The 18,765-nt window shown below is 28.2% G+C and overlaps 1 protein-coding gene and 2 long non-coding RNA genes across 3 annotated transcripts; 2 read left to right on the top strand and 1 right to left on the bottom strand.

Annotated features, from left to right (window-relative positions):
- Positions 1-877: 877 nt before the first annotated feature.
- Positions 878-2,518, bottom strand: LOC135120782 (uncharacterized). Its single transcript, XR_010278729.1, has 4 exons — positions 2,464-2,518; positions 2,269-2,340; positions 2,149-2,212; positions 878-974 (listed from the first exon to the last, which is right to left on the bottom strand). It is a non-coding gene; the product is annotated as an uncharacterized LOC135120782 (long non-coding RNA).
- A 1,199-nt stretch (positions 2,519-3,717) lies between these two features.
- On the top strand, positions 3,718-6,432 carry LOC135120767 (uncharacterized). The gene is made up of 7 exons (XM_064045104.1): positions 3,718-3,780; positions 4,097-4,184; positions 4,241-4,269; positions 4,333-4,385; positions 4,461-4,557; positions 4,953-5,023; positions 6,205-6,432. The coding sequence occupies exons 2-7, from the start codon at positions 4,105-4,107 to the stop codon at positions 6,430-6,432; spliced, it is 558 nt and encodes a 185-aa protein (XP_063901174.1). The 5' UTR covers positions 3,718-3,780; positions 4,097-4,104.
- Positions 6,433-7,819: 1,387 nt separating this feature from the next.
- On the top strand, positions 7,820-8,444 carry LOC135120746 (uncharacterized). The gene is made up of 4 exons (XR_010278716.1): positions 7,820-7,944; positions 8,000-8,053; positions 8,247-8,298; positions 8,357-8,444. It is a non-coding gene; the product is annotated as an uncharacterized LOC135120746 (long non-coding RNA).
- Positions 8,445-18,765: the final 10,321 nt, after the last annotated feature.

Genomic DNA, 18,765 nt, shown 5'->3' with positions numbered 1-18,765 from the left:
ACTTAAAAAAACAATTTTTTTAAAGCTTTCAACTTAGTAAAACAGTCATTATCAGTTATGATGTCGTTGCCGTCGAATGTTCTATTATTATTAAAAATAATATAAATTTTTAAATCTTTTTAATGTAAAATATTAATTTTTTAGTTAAACATATTTATAAGTGAATTCATTTTTTATAAATAAGATCTAATAGTTTGAAAAGTATAATTGACGAAATTTTATTGAATTTTTAATAATTTACTTTAAAGAAGTTTTTATAAAATTAATTAATTTTTTTGTATGCACAAAATAATTTCTTAACGTCAGTAACCTTACAGAGTGGTTTATTTACATAAGCCCTTGAACATTCCACTATTTATAAAAGTAAGCGATTTCTACTTAAAACTCTATTTTTTGCGCAAAATAGAATTTCCAATAAAAAAATAAAAAACAAACAGTTTTATTAATATAATCGACTCTTTTATTGTAGCAAACTTAAAGCTGTTGCAAGGCCCCCATGTCAGAAAAGGTGCCCACTTCAATTAAAGTAACCTTGTTATTAACAAAAGGTCTCTATAGTTACATAATATATTCACAAATCATTTTCTTAAAAAGTTAATGAATTCTGAACAAATAAATAAAAACTTTTCGAGAATTTTTGGATGGTACTGTGCAGTCTATAATAGAATTTTTAAACCAATCTCACAGAAAAAAATAATACAAAGTTAAACTAAATAGACCCTTAAGGGCTTCGTTACTAATAAAGTGATTTTGTTTTTGTCCAACCCTATAATAAATAAATATAAATGATAGTAAAGGCGTAGAACATAAAATTTACGATACACTATTCTCCTGTGAAGAAAATGGTAATAAGGTAATTTAAATTCTCTCTGCTCATTTTACATATAAGTAAACATTTCAAATCTTACAATTAGCAGCTAAATTAGAAAAAAGAATAATCTTCCATCTTAGTGATTTTATTCTCATCAAGATCTCTAATTCAATAACAAACAATATTAAAAACTTTGATGTAAAATTACAAAAGCTTTTAATTAAAACATTATTTAACACAAAATGAGCACCACCGCTAAGTTTTACAAAAAACTAGTGGTATTTTTTAAAATCTTAAGAAACCGCTTCCATCCTATATTGTTTAAATACATTAATCTTTTTAAAGGAGACGTGGATTCAATATTAATAATTTAATTATATATAAGGTAGTATAGGGAATATATAAGTATAGCACTAAAAGGAGAAGAAAAAGACACTTTTATAATTTTTATTTACATACAATAATTCTTTATGATTATACGTAAATTTTTATAAAACAAAGTAGTTATGAAGGATTTAGTGAGGAAAATTATGCTCCAATCTTTCTTTTAATACCACAAAGACAAGGACTGTAATTTGCCCTTCCTTATTTCAACTATAAAAAGAAATAGGAAACGTCAAATTTTACATCATTGCAAACTTTAATAAGCTAACAACATATCTTCAAAAAAGTAAAGGTGCATTCAATTTTCTTTTAAGTAAAATTTTTATAACCTACACTTCAACGCTTATAAGGTTGCAAAGTAGCTATTCTCTTTAATTTATCTTATTTAAAGTGTAATACTACAAAAACGACTTCTAAAAGTAATGATAGTCTTTATGACTCTAAAAATCCGGAAATTTCTGATATAATTAATAGAAAAAAATAAAAAGAGTAAGAGTAAAGTTTACTTTTTTTTTTTTCTTTAACTTATGACCTAAACTATTGAAAATATGTGAATTACACTCCTTTATAAAGTTTAATTTAGTTAAAGTTTACGAGTTGTTGAGGTCTGAGGCTCAGTAACTTCTTTATTTGAAAAAAAAAAAGTACTAATGAGTCGATCCACCTCAACCTTTTTTAAATTTTTTTTTTTAAAATTTTAGTTAAGTCGTTAATATCAATTAATTGCATACTCCTATTTTTAAGTTTGACCAGAACATAAAAAAAAGTAACGAAATTCGTCTACGGTTCAGCGAATGAGTTTTAAATAAGTTATTTTTTCTTTCTTCTCTTTTTTAAATTTTTTTTTATACTAAAATTTTATCAAAACGCTAAAAAATATAAAAGCTGAATGTAAAAAACACTGCCGAGAATGCCAGAAGTGGAAAGAGAAATAACGATTATAATTTAATTACAGCTTAGTGGTATGTGAGACTATTAAACATGCTCGCATTGACTTCAACCAAATCGTTCCCCGAACTATTCTTTATAAAATTTGATTATAAATAATAAATTTTTTTTTCTGAAAAACTCACACTGAGTTCACTTTGGGGTTGACTTGTACGTCATCTGGTGGGAAAGTTGTAAATTAACTTGCCAAGTGTCTCCTTTTAAGTTTTAAAATAGAATTGTATGAGTAAATAAATATTGATTAGATTTAGTAACAAGTGGATAGATTATACAAAATAAAATTAGAAAAATATAAAATGTAAGCAACTTTATATACAAACCAAATCTATTTTGACTTAAAGTTTGTGTTAACAAACCTTTACAAATGCTTCATTTTTAGCATATTTTATTTATAAAAAAGTTATAAAACAAGTTGACCTGTTTTTTTATACAAAAACTTGGTTCTCGAATTATAACTAAAAGTTAACAATTAAACCATAATACGAATTCAGATTTTTTTTTAATATTAACATTTTTAGACTGGAAAAACTGCCATTACTAAATTACGCCTAAAGCACGCAGTGCAAGAGTTAAGAATGACTGGCTTTGAGCCTCTGCGGGTAGTGGTAGTCTTTTTAATTAAGTGACGAGGCAGAGTTTTAAATATTATTGATTATCACTATTTCGAACAATGCTAGAGTTTCATATATAACTGCTAAAACTTAAACACAAAAAAAGTTTTAGAGAAGTTTATAAGAAATTAATTATTTGAAGCTACACTTATCTTATTATGGGTGCACTTTAGATATAGTTAAATGTGTAAAGCTCATATTAACCAGCTTTTATAATTGGGAGGCACTAGGCATTGAAGCTAAGATTTCTTTATAGAAAAAAAGAATTACAAGACATAGGGATATACAGGCCCAACCTATTATAATCACGATCCAGCAGAAGGTAAATGCACTCTAGTTACTCTTGTGAATTGTATGCCTATAACTTTTCGTAATACATCATCCCACCAAACAGACTAACAATCAATCATTTAATAGATAAGCTCAAAACACAGAAAATACTCATCGCAAAGCTTGACCAGTTATGCAAAAGGTGCAAATGTAGCTGGGTCGAGTTTTCTGCTATATCATCAAAAGACTTTTTTAGTTTAAATATATAAATAAAAAAGCTTCAAACGGCCTAGTTATAAGCGCCGTGAGTAAAGCAAAAACTTAAATTATGATATCAAGTTTTAAGGCCCAAAGCTTCACAACAAGCAAGTTACAAGGCTAACTTCAAAATGTTTGCATTTTTAGTGGTTACAATTATACTACTTTATTATTAGTTTTTCAGGATAGTTAGTATATACTTTTTTGTTTACTTTAGCGCACATTCTTGCATTAATGTCAGACAAATGAGGTTCAACGGAAGACATATTAAAAATTACGAGAAGTAGAACAGATACTATAGACTGTTAAAGTTACAAGGAACTAACATAAAACCTTTCAATAAAAGCAAAGCTGAACCTTAGCCCTATAATTTAAAGCTTCTAAATTCTTTTAGTACATTTTATACTTTAGCTTCATTGCACTTACAACATACTTAAAAAAAATAAGTTGTCTTAGAAAAAAAGTTTAATGCTGACCTTTACGATCTTATATTAATAGGTAAAATCTCTTTTTTATATATAATCTAACTTTAATTAAGAGGTTTAAATAAGTATAATACTTTAAGCACTTTGTAACCTTTCTTTACCCTTGGAAAAAAAAATTACGAGTTAAATACTTATAATAATAACCATATTTTTTTTTAGCTTTAATATAAAACAGAATGAATTATATATATATGTTATTCTTTCTAAAATTTAAAAGGCCCAAATTTTCTTATTAAAAGCAAACAGTATTTCTGCTGTATAAAAAAGTTGTTTTTTTTAATAATTATATTTTTTGAAGTTCTCGTCTACTTTAAAAAAATCTGCTGTAGTAAAGCAAATGGAAAGCAATTCTGAGGCAGAAACTAGCGAAGAAAATATACGAAAACTGTTTCAAGTATGCGATGTTAATGGATGTGGGTATGTCTATGACAATTATTATTTATTTTATATATAAAAATATTCTAAACTTTCAGGGCTATTGATAAGATGTCATTATTGAAATGTACAACTTTGTTGAACTTAAAGTTAACAGATTGCGATATCGAAAATCTCTATCGTTCTCTAGATACTGATCACGACGGTGTTATTTCTTTTGAAGAGTTTGCTTCAAGTTTTAAAGTATAAGTTTTTCTGCGTATTAACGATATATAGATTTTTTTTTCCTGCTATGTTACAGCTGATATAACCCTTTAGTTTTGGTATTCTAAAGGTGGAGAGAATAAAGAAGTTTACGAATGTAAAATAAGCAAACGCGGAGATTGCGACGGTGATGTTAAGGTTAACAGTGACGGTATAGGAAATTACTTTATAGAAAGTTATTTTTCAAAATAACCTATATAATCTCCGATACAGTTCTATGTATACAAAGTCTTTAGTTTAGGTTCACAAGTTTTATACAGATACCTTCGTGATCCTTTAGTAACTTTAATAATGAAATATCAATAGAGGGTATCCTACACTAACTGAATAATAATTTTTTTAAAAAATTAAGCGTTTTTTTAAATTTTTAATTAGTAAATAGTAAATATTAAGCCCTCATTTTTAGAAAAAAAAGACAAGGTAACTTATTAAGTATATAAAATGTTATTATAAAATTTAGGCATACAGAAAGTTTCTCTACTAGTTAATGAATTTTATAACTACTACTGTTATTATTATATTTATGGTGTAATCATTGGATATTAGATATTTATGGCGGCATTAAAGAGGAAACTGTAGAAGGAGGTTTGCAAAATTTACTCGCTTTAATTAAAAAAGTATAAATTCCTTAAAATTTTTTTCTTTAATGTTGTTTATTAATGTGATAAAGAATATAGATAATTTATATATATTTGTTTAAAAAGATAATAAATTTACTGGTTTTTTTAGTTAATTAGAATTTAATTTAATTAATTTTAATTAATAATAAAAAAAGTGCTTCGCTTTTAGAGCAGTTAAAATAAATGCTTTGAATTTTTTAAAAAGAAAATTTATTAATTATAGTAGGTTGATTGTAAATTATTTGGTCCTGCTTAAGTAATTCATTATTGATATTTACTAATAAGATTCTGATTCAGTCAGTATTATTTTTTAACCAGAACTTATCGATATAAAACCCTTGAAATAGTATTGTTAATGTACCTCAGTAAAAGGAAAACTTTATTATATATATATAAATTCTCAGTCCACCTTCTTTGAAAATATTAGTTACAAGTTTTTTTCTAATTTCTATTTTGATATATAGAACTTTAATATATATAAACCAATTATATAGAATTTCTATAAAAAAAATTTATAACAAAAATATAATTATAAAGTTAATTTAAATAAAAAAGTTCTACTACTTTTATTAAAAGGAACTTAGCTCTTCACAAATAATCCTTTAGCCTTCATATCTCATTATTATTAAGTTTATTTTACTTGTAAGAAGTTTTACTTAATTTTGAAGAAATCTTTAGTATTTTGTGAATATAATTATTTGTCAGCTTTAAAAAATTGATATAATTAGAGAAAATGTATTTATTAAAAAGTTTATCGTGGATCTTTTAAGAATAATCTCAGCGTAGTTATCTAAATTATTTAAAATAAAAATAATTTATAACATTCATGACATAATAAATTGAAAAATATATAATTTGTATGTACTTGCCTATTTTTTTTTGTATTTTAATCTTAAAAAAATTTTAAGTATAAATATTAATAAAAAATTTAAAGTCTTTTTATTAAATAAACATACTAACTTTTCTATTATATTGGTAAATAATAATCGATTACTATATATAAAGTTATTATCTATAAAACTATTTTCATGTTAAAAATGTGTATATATAAAAATTTTGTTTTTATATTTTTTTCTTATAATAAAAGTATTTAATTCTAATATAAAGTTTAATTACGTCAATGTATATTTAATAAATTGCCATTTAAGTTTATAAAGCCTTCCTTTACAATTACAAAGGAAAAAAAAGACTTAGAAGCTTCTTATGAAAAAATAGAAAAAGAAAAATATGAAATGCTTTTTTTTTACAACGAACGCTTTATTGAAACTGAAGTTATATTATCTCTTTTCATTATTTTATTAAAATTTATTATCAATTTTTTCTATGCTAAGCGTGGATATAAAAAACTAAATGAATTATTGGAAAACGAGAAAAAAGAGAATGCTTGGTTGTTATATATTCATTGATAAGAAAAGTTCCGATACTTTAAAAAATAAATATCCACCATAATCAACCAGTCAACTTATATTATTTTGTGTTTTTGGGCTAAAAAACTAATTAAAGGCTGTTAATTTGTCCTTGGATTACTGATTGGTTGCTTATAAATACCAGTAAAAATATAAATAAATTATGAAAAAGGGAAAAAAAAGTTGTTATTAATACTTTATTTTTAAAAGGCTTTTAGCTGAACTTGAGCAACTTGCCACTTATTGCGAGAAAAATGAAAACTTCGATAAGGAAATGGATAAAAAGTTGAAACTCTACCGACAAGTTTCTAATAAAAACCTTTTTTACATTATTTATAAATCATAATTTATAGTTTGTATACAAAGAAAACTAAATTAAATTATAAAGAATATTTATTAAAAATAATGAAAAGTGAACTACATAATTTTAGTTGGTAAAAATTCTTTCTAAAAATAGTAAGAATGTATAATCTAGTCTAATATTAATTATACCAAAAAGTAATTAACCTTCTTCTTTTCATTTATTAAAAAGAACTATAATGAGAGCGAACGGGTTCTTCTACAACAACTAACTGAGCTACAGCAATCTAACGAAAATTATATTAAAGAGTTTAAAGTCTTCAAAGAAAAGATACGAGTGTATAGAGAAAAAATAAGAATTTTAAAAATGTAAGAATTTTTAAGTATGAATTAATTAATTATATTAAACTGCTTCACGTGTTTGAGTATGTTCAGCGCTTTTGGTATTGTCCGTCTCTAAGCGAACTTTTACGAAAGCGAAATGTTATAAAAGTTAAAATAAAAAAAAGGAAACCGGGTGCGCTTTTTATATAAAGACTTTATGGTTAATAAAAGGTGTTAACTATACTAAAGGCTTCGTGATTGGTTAGCTATTATAAAGAAAAGTTTTTATTCGTTTAAACTCGACAGGTAGTCTAAATATAGTTAAAACACTGCTCTTAGTAAAAATGGTTATTAACGTTATTTTCTCTTTTCGTATTTATTACCTTTTTTTTACGAGTACAAAAATACTAGATTTTGTTTAACTTTATAAAATTGGAAACAATAAGTTTACTTTACTAAAGAATTAAAAACGTGAATGAAAAAATGATTGCAATAATAGTGAAGCGTTCCTAAGAGATCCTTGGTAAATGGGTTTATGTAAAATTCTTAAAAGTTCATGTAAAAAACTTAAAAAAATATAAAGTTAATGTTCATTTGAAAGTTTAATGATTGTTCGTAGTCTTCAAAGAACTTTTATTCTACGCATGGTCATTGCAGTTACATAAGCGATTTACAAGATCTCATTATTTTTCTTTATATTTACATTTTATATATATATATATATATATATATAAAGAAAGGAGGAAAGGAGAAAACTTGAATTTTTAAAACGAGCGTCCGATCTTATAAAGCAAAATGAACAACTTTTAGAAGAAAATCAGAATTTACGAGAAATAAATGAGTGTATGACTGCTCGTCACTTGCGCAATAAGTTTTCCGATTATCAGTGTAAATATATATATATATTAGTTACTTTTGTTAATAATAATTGAGACTATTAAAGTATTTGAAGACGGTATCTACCAAGAAACGACATTGAACAAGGAAATTATAAATGGTGCTTATTTCAATTAATATTAAATTAAAGAAACTTTTTAAGTTTGCTGTTTTATTAGTTTAAAGTTAAAGTTTTAACTATTAAACATTTTCTGAATATAATTTTATTTACTTAACAATTATGGTTTTTCTATTTTTTAACGAACAAAAAGTTTGCGGGAAAATTTCAACTCTTAATATATATATGCTTTTAGTAAAAAATAAAAGTGCCACAACAGAAATAACTTCAAACGCGTCCTATAGCCCGTAATACTATTTCTATAGAAAAAAAAAAAGTTAATTTTATAAATTTAATTATCTTTAGTACTACATGCTGGACAGTTTGGTTGGAAGATAAGGACTGTAAATTTTGCTTAAATTGTGGCCAAAAATTTAATTTATTTTTTCGTAGGCATCATTGTCGAAGGTTTCTATTAAAAAAACTTTGCATAAATCTAAATCTTCTTATACTTCTTATTACATTATTTCAGTTAATTAAATTTTTAATTTAATTTTTGTCAGATGCGGTGGAATATTTTGCAAGAATTGTAGCTCAAAGTTTATTCCACTTCCAGAATTAAAATTTACTTCGCTCGTTCGCGTTTGTAATTTTTGCTTTAAAAAGAAAAAGAAGTGGAAAGTTATAAAATAAACTTGATTACTTGTACTTCAATCTTTTTAGTTTTTTCATCTTTAATAATGAGCATTTTATCGGTTGTCTGTCCAAATCAATCTAAAAAATTCTTAGACGCTCTAAACAAGATAGATCTCTCGATCTTTACTTTTAATCTTTTATAAATTTGTTAAAAGCTAAGAGAAAAATGCAGGCCTTTATTTACCAAGAATGAAAATTGATCCGCTTACCGCTAAAATAATTTATAATGAAATTTTTCTTTAAATTAATTTATAAGTGGAAGCCTGAGCCTGAGCTCTCTTTTTCTATATATGTTGTTGTACAAAATATTATTCTGTTGATCACTATTATAGTAAGAATTTTTTTTTCAATTAATTTTATTTTAGTTTTTTTAGTGAAAACCTTTAATTTATTATTTTCATAGAAGTATTATTTATTTACTCTGTTGTAAGCCAAATTATTGGTTTTTGTTTATTTTAGTAACCTTTTTTGCTGTCCTTACTATTACTTATCATATTTTAGAGCCTCTTTCTATTATATATTTTTTTTAACTGTTATTTCCAGTGTTACTTCTCACATATGTTAGTTTGTTAAAGGTTGACATTAGTAAATTAACTAATAAAATGTAATTTAAATCATTGAGCGGACTAATAAAGCTTTCTAACTAAACCGTCCCCGGTAGCTCTAATAGAACCGCGAAAATAACTAGTATACAATCGGGATCTCTTGGCGAGGAGCATATGGAATTTTTTTTTGTTCTTGTATATGCAGTCAAGAACCGACCGCAATAAGAAAAACTAAGTTGTAAACAAAATAAAAATTTAAAATTGTATTGCAACCACTATTATACCTTTGCAGAAACTCGATATATATTTCCATATAAGTGAAATTCATTACTGTGTTTTCTGAAGTACTGGTTACTGATTGGTTGAAACTAATTTTTCTACTGTGAAATGTTTAGTGAGACTTTGTTTTCTTTTTCCCATAAACCTCTTACATGTGTTTTTTAGCTATCTTTCGTTTACAGTATTGTCTTTTTTATAAATGTCTTTAAGTGTATCTATATATAAAATAAAACTATTACCTATTTTATCATGTGCGGTAGTTTCGGTCATCGGTAATTAAATGTTGTATTGTTACTAGAATTATAAATAATAGATTTAGCGTACTGTGTTTTGTCACAAAATGTTTCTTGTTAGACCGTTTAAGGATATTAAAAAACCTATACAGAAAACTGAGTTAAACTTTATTAAACTGTAGCAAACTAAAGCAACGCTTTGTTGAATAGCGGTTCCGTGCCCTATAGTTCTAGTATGTCTTCGGACAATTTTAAAAACCTGAGCCACAGTTTTCTGAATTTTTCAGCCAATGGGTTTGTCCAAATTTTAATTAAACTAGTAAATTTTGGTTCCCTTTTTTGTTAAAACAGAAATTGTGTTTATGCTTGTGCTTTGTTTTGCTAAAGGACACAACGCTAATTTAAAAATAGTAAGGGATAGCGTGTGAGCTATCAAATTAAATATTACAGTCTTTAGAGCTTTCATTTACTCTATATTATTTTTCTTTATAATATACTACAAACTATATTACGTAATATTATTGTCTATACTATATTAGTTCTTAAAAAGTTTTAACCTCTAAGATCAATAGTTCTGGTTTCATTAATATTTTTTGTTACTTATATTTGTGTAAATTTTTTTTATAATTATCAAAAGTTCATATTTTTTATAAACTATTAAAGGAAAAAAAAACTTAGTAATATTGATGCATAATATAATATTTAGCCCTAATGTCTTTTAACTAAGCTTTGACAACATTCCACCTCCCTGCATAGAACACCAGTTTAAAAGTGTGAAAAGAGAGACTCACTTTCAGCAGTTCTATTTAGAATTCTTTTTTTTTTTTCTTGCTTTGGCATATTACGGCCGGTCTTCTTGAGACCTTAAGCCGCGTAATCTGAATCCCCGTCTTCTGCCGGACTTGGAGCAAGAGTGCCCACCAGTGTACGATCTTCAGAGAGCTAAAATAACCGTCCCGAAGGACTGAGAAAACGGAAATTAACGGATCTGTACTTCCGCAGTTCGGCCCAGTGTAGTGGAAAACCGCTAAAAACCACCATTAGGAGAGGCAGTCTTAGGCTCAGGATCCAAGGCCACCTGGAGACACCCGGCCAACACCACTGCCAACCAGGTCTCCCAGATATGAGCTCCTCAGCAGAAGGGCGGAGCCCATGTGGAGTTCTTTTAAAACCACAAAATACTTTAATACTAAATAATATAACTTGCCACCGGAGAGATAAGATACTTCTACTAGATTCTTATAGTTAAAGTTAGTTTGGCTTACTTAAGCTAACGATTAATGCTTTTAAAAGTTTGAAAATCATAAATACGAGAAAAAAGAAAAAAAAAAATTCAAAGCCACAAAGCCCTATATATGTTTATAATAGCTATTCCGTAGGGCTCAGGTGGTTTTCCATAACAATTTTTTGAGTGTGGTCATATGACTGGCAACAAAAGCATCGATTAATAAAGTTCTTTAGATGAAAAGGTTAAACAGTTACTCCACTTCTAGAAACTGCATAAGATCATAATATATTTCTTTGTTAGATTTAGGTAGCTTAACTAAAACAAAAGGCACTTTATAAGTTGTGGTCCCTTTCTCATTCTCACCACTTCAATTGGGCTAACTCCTTAATTTTATAGGTTTTTAGAAAAAACGCTTTCGTCCAATTCAGTTTAAACCTGTATTTACTGCAGTAAAACACTTACCTTCAGGAAGCTCACAAGTATGATATTCGCTTTTATTAGCAATAAAAATTTTCAGATATTTTAATAGTCACCTGGGAAGAAAGCCTTTATATAATTCTATGGAACTCAGTTTTAACTTAGTTATAAAATTTCCTTATAAAATCAAAATTTGGCCATAATGCCTTTTCTTTAATAGCAATGGGGGAAACTCAGTCTTTGCTTGTGTATTTTTTCATCTGCTTTAAATAAGATATTAGTCTTCTAGCGCATTTTTTAAAAAATTAAGAGTAGAACTGTTAATTATTTCTAGTTGTAATAATCGAACAGATTTGAAACAGCCTTGTGCTTCTTTACTCATTCTTTCCTTTCTTTTTCCTCCGATCAACTGTCAGTGCATTTTTTTTTTAGCATCATTCTCTTTTTTTAAAGTTAAAATCTTGAATTCGAGATTAGATATAATTTGTGAAAAGATTTTATTAGAAAGGGTGTGAGCCAATTTCCGTCATAATTTGCTTAAAAAGCTTATATAAAAAATAGATATATACGTAGGTAGGTGCAGGTAGGTTTAACTAATAAGTTAGGTAGGCGTTGAGCAAAAGGGTCGTGCACCTCCTCTCTAAGAACTCCCGACCTAGAAGCCCCTTAATACAAAAAGTGCTTAAGCTCGAGTTCGAGCGTGAAGCAATTTAATTAAAACGATTCTTCTCTTCGTTTACAGTGATTAGTATATAGGACGCTCTCTGATTCAAGTCAAAGCCCTACGCTTCGGGAAATATAAATTTACAGCTTATAAAAACAAATTTTATAGGAATCCGAATTAAATAATTCTTTACTGTTAGTTGTCTTGTTATATTAAGCAAAGAGGGCGTTAACTAAATACTCTATGATACTGACGGAATTATAAAACAATGCATTATGTACGATTAAGAGGAATAGTCGATTATAATATAAATTAAAAAAACTTCGATGGTGATGTGGCGCTTGTGGATGAGATAAATTAATGGCAAACAACGGAGGTGAAATTAGTAAGGACTTCTGGTCCTCGTGCCTTTGACGTTGCTGGCCGATACTCGTTGTCTTACGGGGATGGATGGCTCTTAACAAGTCGATTGTAGAGGATAATGTATAATTCACTTACAGTGCGCAGTTAACTAGGGTAGATAACACGCTACCAAGGCATATGCGCTTTGAGTTTTAATTAATTTTAACTGGTAAATCTCATTTATTTAGATTATTTTTAAAATGTGTATATTTTTATTGTAATTGATACGACTTAAAAGTCGTAAAGGTTCTATGAAGATAATAAAACTCGCAGAAATTACTAACGGAAAATTATAAGAATAAAGGTGTGAAACAGACTATTTTAAGTAAAGTTTATCATATACGAAATAAAAATTTATGAAAAGAGAAAGAATTAGCTACTAAAACTACGAAAAAAACTAGAAGACAAGAAAGTTAAACCACCAAGATCATATAAAAAATGACGCAAGCCGCGGCTTGCTGTAAAGGATATAACAAGGATTGAAGATTTCCGCCAGTCCCAGGCATATTATATAAGGGTTGTGCTCGAGGTAATAACATGTGCGCAATCGTAACTTACAGAGTATAATTTTTTTAATAAAGTCCAAGAAGTGAAAGGGAGGTTTCAGTTTTCTCAAGGGTTTAATTCTTCCATATGGGTCAGTTACAGGGGATAAAATACCACATGTTATAAAGTAAAATCGATTTTCTTTGCTTCCCACAAGATTACCTATGTTATGCTATACAAATTTTTTTTTAGAATATACTCACTTTTTCTTCTAGTATAAAAGTGTAGTCCTTACAATTAATTTAAGGAAAGGTACAAAAAATAATAGATATTTTTATTTAGAATAGCCTAGTAAGAAAGGAAAGGAAATTTAAAATGAGTTATAAAGGCGGATGTAATTGGCAAAGAATTATTATAAATATTAAACTAACGGTTAAAACGAGTTCCAAGGTTAAAGTACGTTTACATATAACTAATAAGGCTATGACTATGTCAATATCCAAGTCTTCAGTACTTTATTACAGGCACAAGCTATTTCATTGAAACTTTTTCTTACTTTCTCTTTCTGTATTGATCAGTAAGAAGTACGCTTATAGGAGCTCGAAATAATAAACAAAAAAGAAGTTCAAGAAAAAATTTTCATTTGTGTATCTCACTTTTCCAGTAAGTTTTAGTTACACATGCAATACTACTAGAAGCACGTAACACAATAATTTTACCTTTGATTTATATTAAATTTTGTTTAAAACAGAGTTAAACCTTCCGACCTGTGTTTTGTGAAAGCCCATTGTGAGATATAATCGGCATGATTTTCTATACTGGTTAAAAAACGTAGTTTTTAATTTTTAAAATGGGTTACTGGTTTTCACAACACAAATAACATGTGCTTTCTTAGTTCATAGTTAACCGGAAAATAAACGTAATTGGTACTGCTTTGGGGTCTGGCCTTCAGTTGTAAGGGAAGACTTTATTTAAAAAGATTCAATTTTTGCTTAAATTTATGATTTTGTAGGAGCTTTTTAAGTTTTTCAATTTAAATAACTTATAAAGCTATAAGTATTTGTAGAGAAAAATAATGTAAGATTTTATAAGCTTCTATAGTTAAAAACCTTTAATAAATATAATCTTGACACCTGTTTGTAAGTTTCACTGACAAAGGGAGCATTGTTACTTTTCTGTTTACCGCGAGGTTGTGATTACAAAAAAAGAGATATACACGTTCCCCTTCGCAACACTTTATAGGAATTTATTTTTTTGATAAATTACAACTGATAGCATGGAAGTAAGCTACTAACCAAGTTCAAATGTAAATATAATTGAAATACTAGTTTTCCCTAAGGCAGGGTTTCTAAGTTTTAAAATGTTTTTCACAGGCTTGAAGTACTGAGTATATATATAGACGTATAAAGGTGTATTATATAGGTTTATAAAAAAAAAATTTATTTAATAACTTTGAGCTTTATGAGAAGCACTGCAGTTCCACCCCAATTCTTATCTGTAACTGTTAAAGCGCATCCACGCCACGGCAATGTACAAAGAAAAATGGCTATGAAGACAAAACGGGACGAACAGAAAAAGAAATTAAGTGAGTTGTTTATTAAGCTACTCGCTGTGAGTATTTATAGTACTTTTACACAAGCCTTTTTCACTCGTGGTCGGAAGCACACAGATATGGTTGACTAAATTGGTATAAGAGATTCTGATATGATAGTTAGTCCTACAATAACATTATTTAGTGCGTGAATTCGATCCCTCATCCCTCATATAATTGTGTAACTATAAACTAGATTTCAAGAGCTTAAATTATATTGAATAAACCAAATGAACAAAAGGGTCTACCAAAATAAACTGTCGGGGCTTTATATTAAAAACCACGTTTCAATGATAAATATTTTCTGCGATGTGTATAGGGTTGTGAGGTCAGAGTAGTGTTAGCTAATAGAGTAATTCAGCTTAGATTGCCCATAACAGAGCTAAATAAAATTGCAATTTACATGTAAATTATATTAAAAAATTAATGATTATAGTTTTCCCTTAACTGTTAGTTATGGGGTTTTTATTTTACGCAAAATCTGGAGAGCGCTTTACAATGTTTTTGTAGTGTTGCTTCTAACAGATTTAATACGTAAAACCATCATACCGGGATCGAGAGTTGCCGTTGTAGCTCAGTGGTTCAGAGCATTAACGTGCATACTCAAGGTCGTGGGTGGTTTCGATTCCCACGGTTCGACACTCTTTGGCTTTGATGGTCGTGTATTTAACCTCGCCCTCATAGGGTTCAACTGACTTCTGGCAATTAACTATCCAAATATCTGTGCTTATGATTTTAGTAGTAGAAAAGTAATATAATAAAATCTCTTTGTGCTTGGTATTATTGAGGTTCACTTACTAACACCAAGCAAAGCTCTCAAGTAGACCTTCATGTGGGCTTTAAAAACCAAATTAAAAGCATTAAAAAATAAGATATCATTTATTATATTGTATTACGAGTAAAATCTCATTATATAAGGCTATCTCTATAATTTTGTAATACTTAATAAATAGCCTTCTTTCAAAATGACAAAGTCAGTGAATGCCACAAGAAGTTATACCATTTTTTAAAATATTTTTTAACATTTTAAAAAACATTAAATTTTTGCGTATACTTGTGCGCTGGTAGACTTACTTTTATACAGGAAATATCTTTAAGTTTTTAGGGGTAAGGAGTGCTGTTTCTATAACATTGCTAACTTATATGTTACCCGTTTGGCACAGGAGAACCATCTAAGCTTTGCCCCTCGAAAAGAGTGCTTTTTAATAAGTTATTAGTAAAAGTTGAGCGAGCCGTTTCAATGCAAGAAGCTTTTAAGGTCTCGCCGAGAATCGAATACCCTCGGTCATGTAACAACTGCTGTTAACAATCTCTTTAAAAATAATAAATATTTTGTACACAAATTTTCGGTTTACTCACGATCTATTTTAACTAAATTAATAAAATTATTTTTTTTCCCCCCTGTTAAGTCCGGTGTATCGGAGCAAATTACCATCTCCTTTTTTTAAGGGCAAACGAACCAAGTTTTGCAAAAAGTCGCCTATGCTTGTTAGCTTCTAAAATTTTATTCATTTCTCGGTCTTCTACAAGCATTATTTAAGTTAATATTAAACCTCCCAAGAAAGAATTTGTAGTAAATCTGTTAGATAAGAGGAACTATATTTTGGAATCGTTTTATCATTGCACTTTAAAGCTAGACCTTGAAGATTCTTCTCCTTCCAGAGGCACTATAACTTTTTTAGTAGTTTTTCTTTAAGCCTCTTATACATCTTATAACAGAGAACACCCTATTTCTTATAAAGTGGCTTCGTTAGAATATATAACTCTTTACAGTTTCTTTTAAATATAATTTTTATTGCCTTTTATAGTTTTAAAAAACTGTGTTAAAGTTTTTTAAGTCGGTTAGGTAATCCTTTTTAATGGTTTAAACATCATAAGGATATTTCTTTTTTGAAAACCTATAGGGAAGGCGTACTAGAAGAAAAATTCCGGGGCTGCTCTCACCGTTTTTGCAACTGAGCTGCCTTGATAGTCGGCCGTAGAAGAGATGGAATCTTAATTTGTATACTTTATGGTATGTAGCTAAAAACTCATTTGCTGTTAGAGCAATAGCTCCCTCAAAAAAAAATTCATAGGAATATTTTTTTTAAAAACATTTTGTTGTATACTAGGGTGTGGGTAATAGTATATTAAACTTAAAGTTTTTTTTAATTACTTTACTTCTTAAAGTAGATGTTTTAACTTCTAAAACAGATCTAAAGAGGATTATCATAATTTTTTACATCAAAATTTTATAGATGATTAAGTAAATATTTTGAAGTGTAAGTTTACGCAGCCCTTCCACATAATCTTGTTAACATGATCTAGCATATAACGGAGTTAAACAGGAAAAGGCTATTGAATTTAAATAAAATTTTTTTCTGTATATCACTAATTTTTTTTTTAAAGTTTCGTCCAAGTCGTTATTCTGGCAACAGAAAAAGGAGTACTTAATAGTTTACCCAAGAAAATAAAAACGTTTTATACCATGTTACGTTAAGTGCCATATTCCACTCTGTGTACAGAAGAGGGCCGCACCGCTTTCAAACTGTGTAGGAAACCATCTATTACCTCTCTATTTCAAACTATCAACACCAAGTAATTTCCCCTTAGCGTAAGACTTTTCAAGTAAGCTTATAAGGGGCTTTTATAAGGAAACTTTAGTTGTCATGTATGTTTTATGAGAAAAGATGATATAAGAGGGCTTGCTTTTCCTCAAGCCAAAGTAAATTATATAAAACTAATGATAGCAAAATAATTAGTATATAAATTAAGTTTAGAAACGGGGTTGGTAAAAAAAATTTTGTACCAGGCTACAGTATGTATTTAAATAAGACACGATAAGTATTATAAAATATTATAATATTAAAAGTGGAAGGAAAAACTACCTTTTTTAATATTTGAAAGATTAAATTTTGGCTCTTATTGGCCTTTGACTTATATATTAATTGAGATTTAAATGCTTAGCTTTTAAATATGAGAAGATAAACTTATTTTTTCATCAGTAAAAACTGCAATTTTATTGTTATTAGTAATGGAATTAATTTCATTTATATGAACTTAATATAAGAGCTTTTATTTTTAAGTTACTTAAGACTTACGATTCATTATACTTGCTAAAAAACTGCTTTTATCCATTTTAAAAGTAATTTGTGAACAAGAAGTATAGTTTTATAGTTTTTTATAAATATTTTTGCTTAATAAAGTCATCAAATTTTTTCAAAAAGTAACTAGAAGAATTTTGGAGAAACGACACGAACTTTATGTATCCTTAAACAAGTTTATAATAGTAAAAAATATTATCAAGCAGGTTTTAAAAATGCGCAATTTTTATTAATCACCAAAAATTCTTATTTAGCATGCAGTTATCTCTTTAATTAAAGTTGTTTAAAGAAAGCAAAATAGTGAGAAAACGTTAACTAAAAGAACTCGGTCGTATTGAGTTTTAACGTTTTTGATAAGTGGAGTTCACTATATCATCTTTCAAGGTGTTGCTATCTACTATTGCAACCGTTAGAACGAAACTTACTATTGCTTCAAAACACGTGGAGGAGAACATGTGGAATAGTACTATAAATATACCCGGGCGCAGCCTGGCGGGGCCTTTTCTCTTCCTCCCTTTACTTTTTTTGCCTTTTTCTGGGCGTACTAGTTTCGTGGTACGTGTATATATTAACAAAATTAATTGCAAGTACTTCACATTCACATATATAACTCTAAAATAACTGTCAGCGTGAGACTCACATGACAAAGCGGATTGCTTGACAGTTTGCACTTATCGCCAGTGAAACTAATTATTTATGTACATACTAATATTATTTTTGAAAAATTTAGGTTTGGAATCTTTTTGCCAAAAGATTCTCCATAGTCTTTCACCTTCAGCATAGGAGGCGTGGGACAAAACTTGAATCCTAAATCAATGGCGGTTTTCAGGTTCCAAAGTATTTTTGCCCCCACAAGTTTTAGATCACGGAAAGCATAGTTTTAGACGTAAGCTTTCGTTACTAACACTTGTCTGTCCAAAATTAATTGGACGACTTTCCTCCTATTATGGGGCTTCTCCTTAAGGAAGTTGTGCCTTTTGGGTACGACTTCTTTGGAAAACACCTTTTTCTCTACTGAGACAATTAGTTTTCACTTTGTGTCCAGCTTTTTTGGCTGGAGAGCAATTTTTGAGTGGTGTGAGATGCAAAAGGAGTTGGAAGAGGCTTTTTCGATTGGGGGTTGACTTTCCTCCCTGACCGGCGGAAGTTTC

This window comes from Zophobas morio, unplaced genomic scaffold (genome assembly GCF_036711695.1).
Source record: "Zophobas morio isolate AGI-343-1 ecotype UQ-CSIRO unplaced genomic scaffold, CSIRO_AGI_Zmor_V1 ptg000419l, whole genome shotgun sequence".
Lineage (NCBI taxonomy): Eukaryota > Metazoa > Arthropoda > Insecta > Coleoptera > Tenebrionidae > Zophobas > Zophobas morio.
The sequence above is the reverse complement of the archived record's forward strand: the minus strand, read 5'-3'. Positions and strand labels throughout refer to the sequence as shown.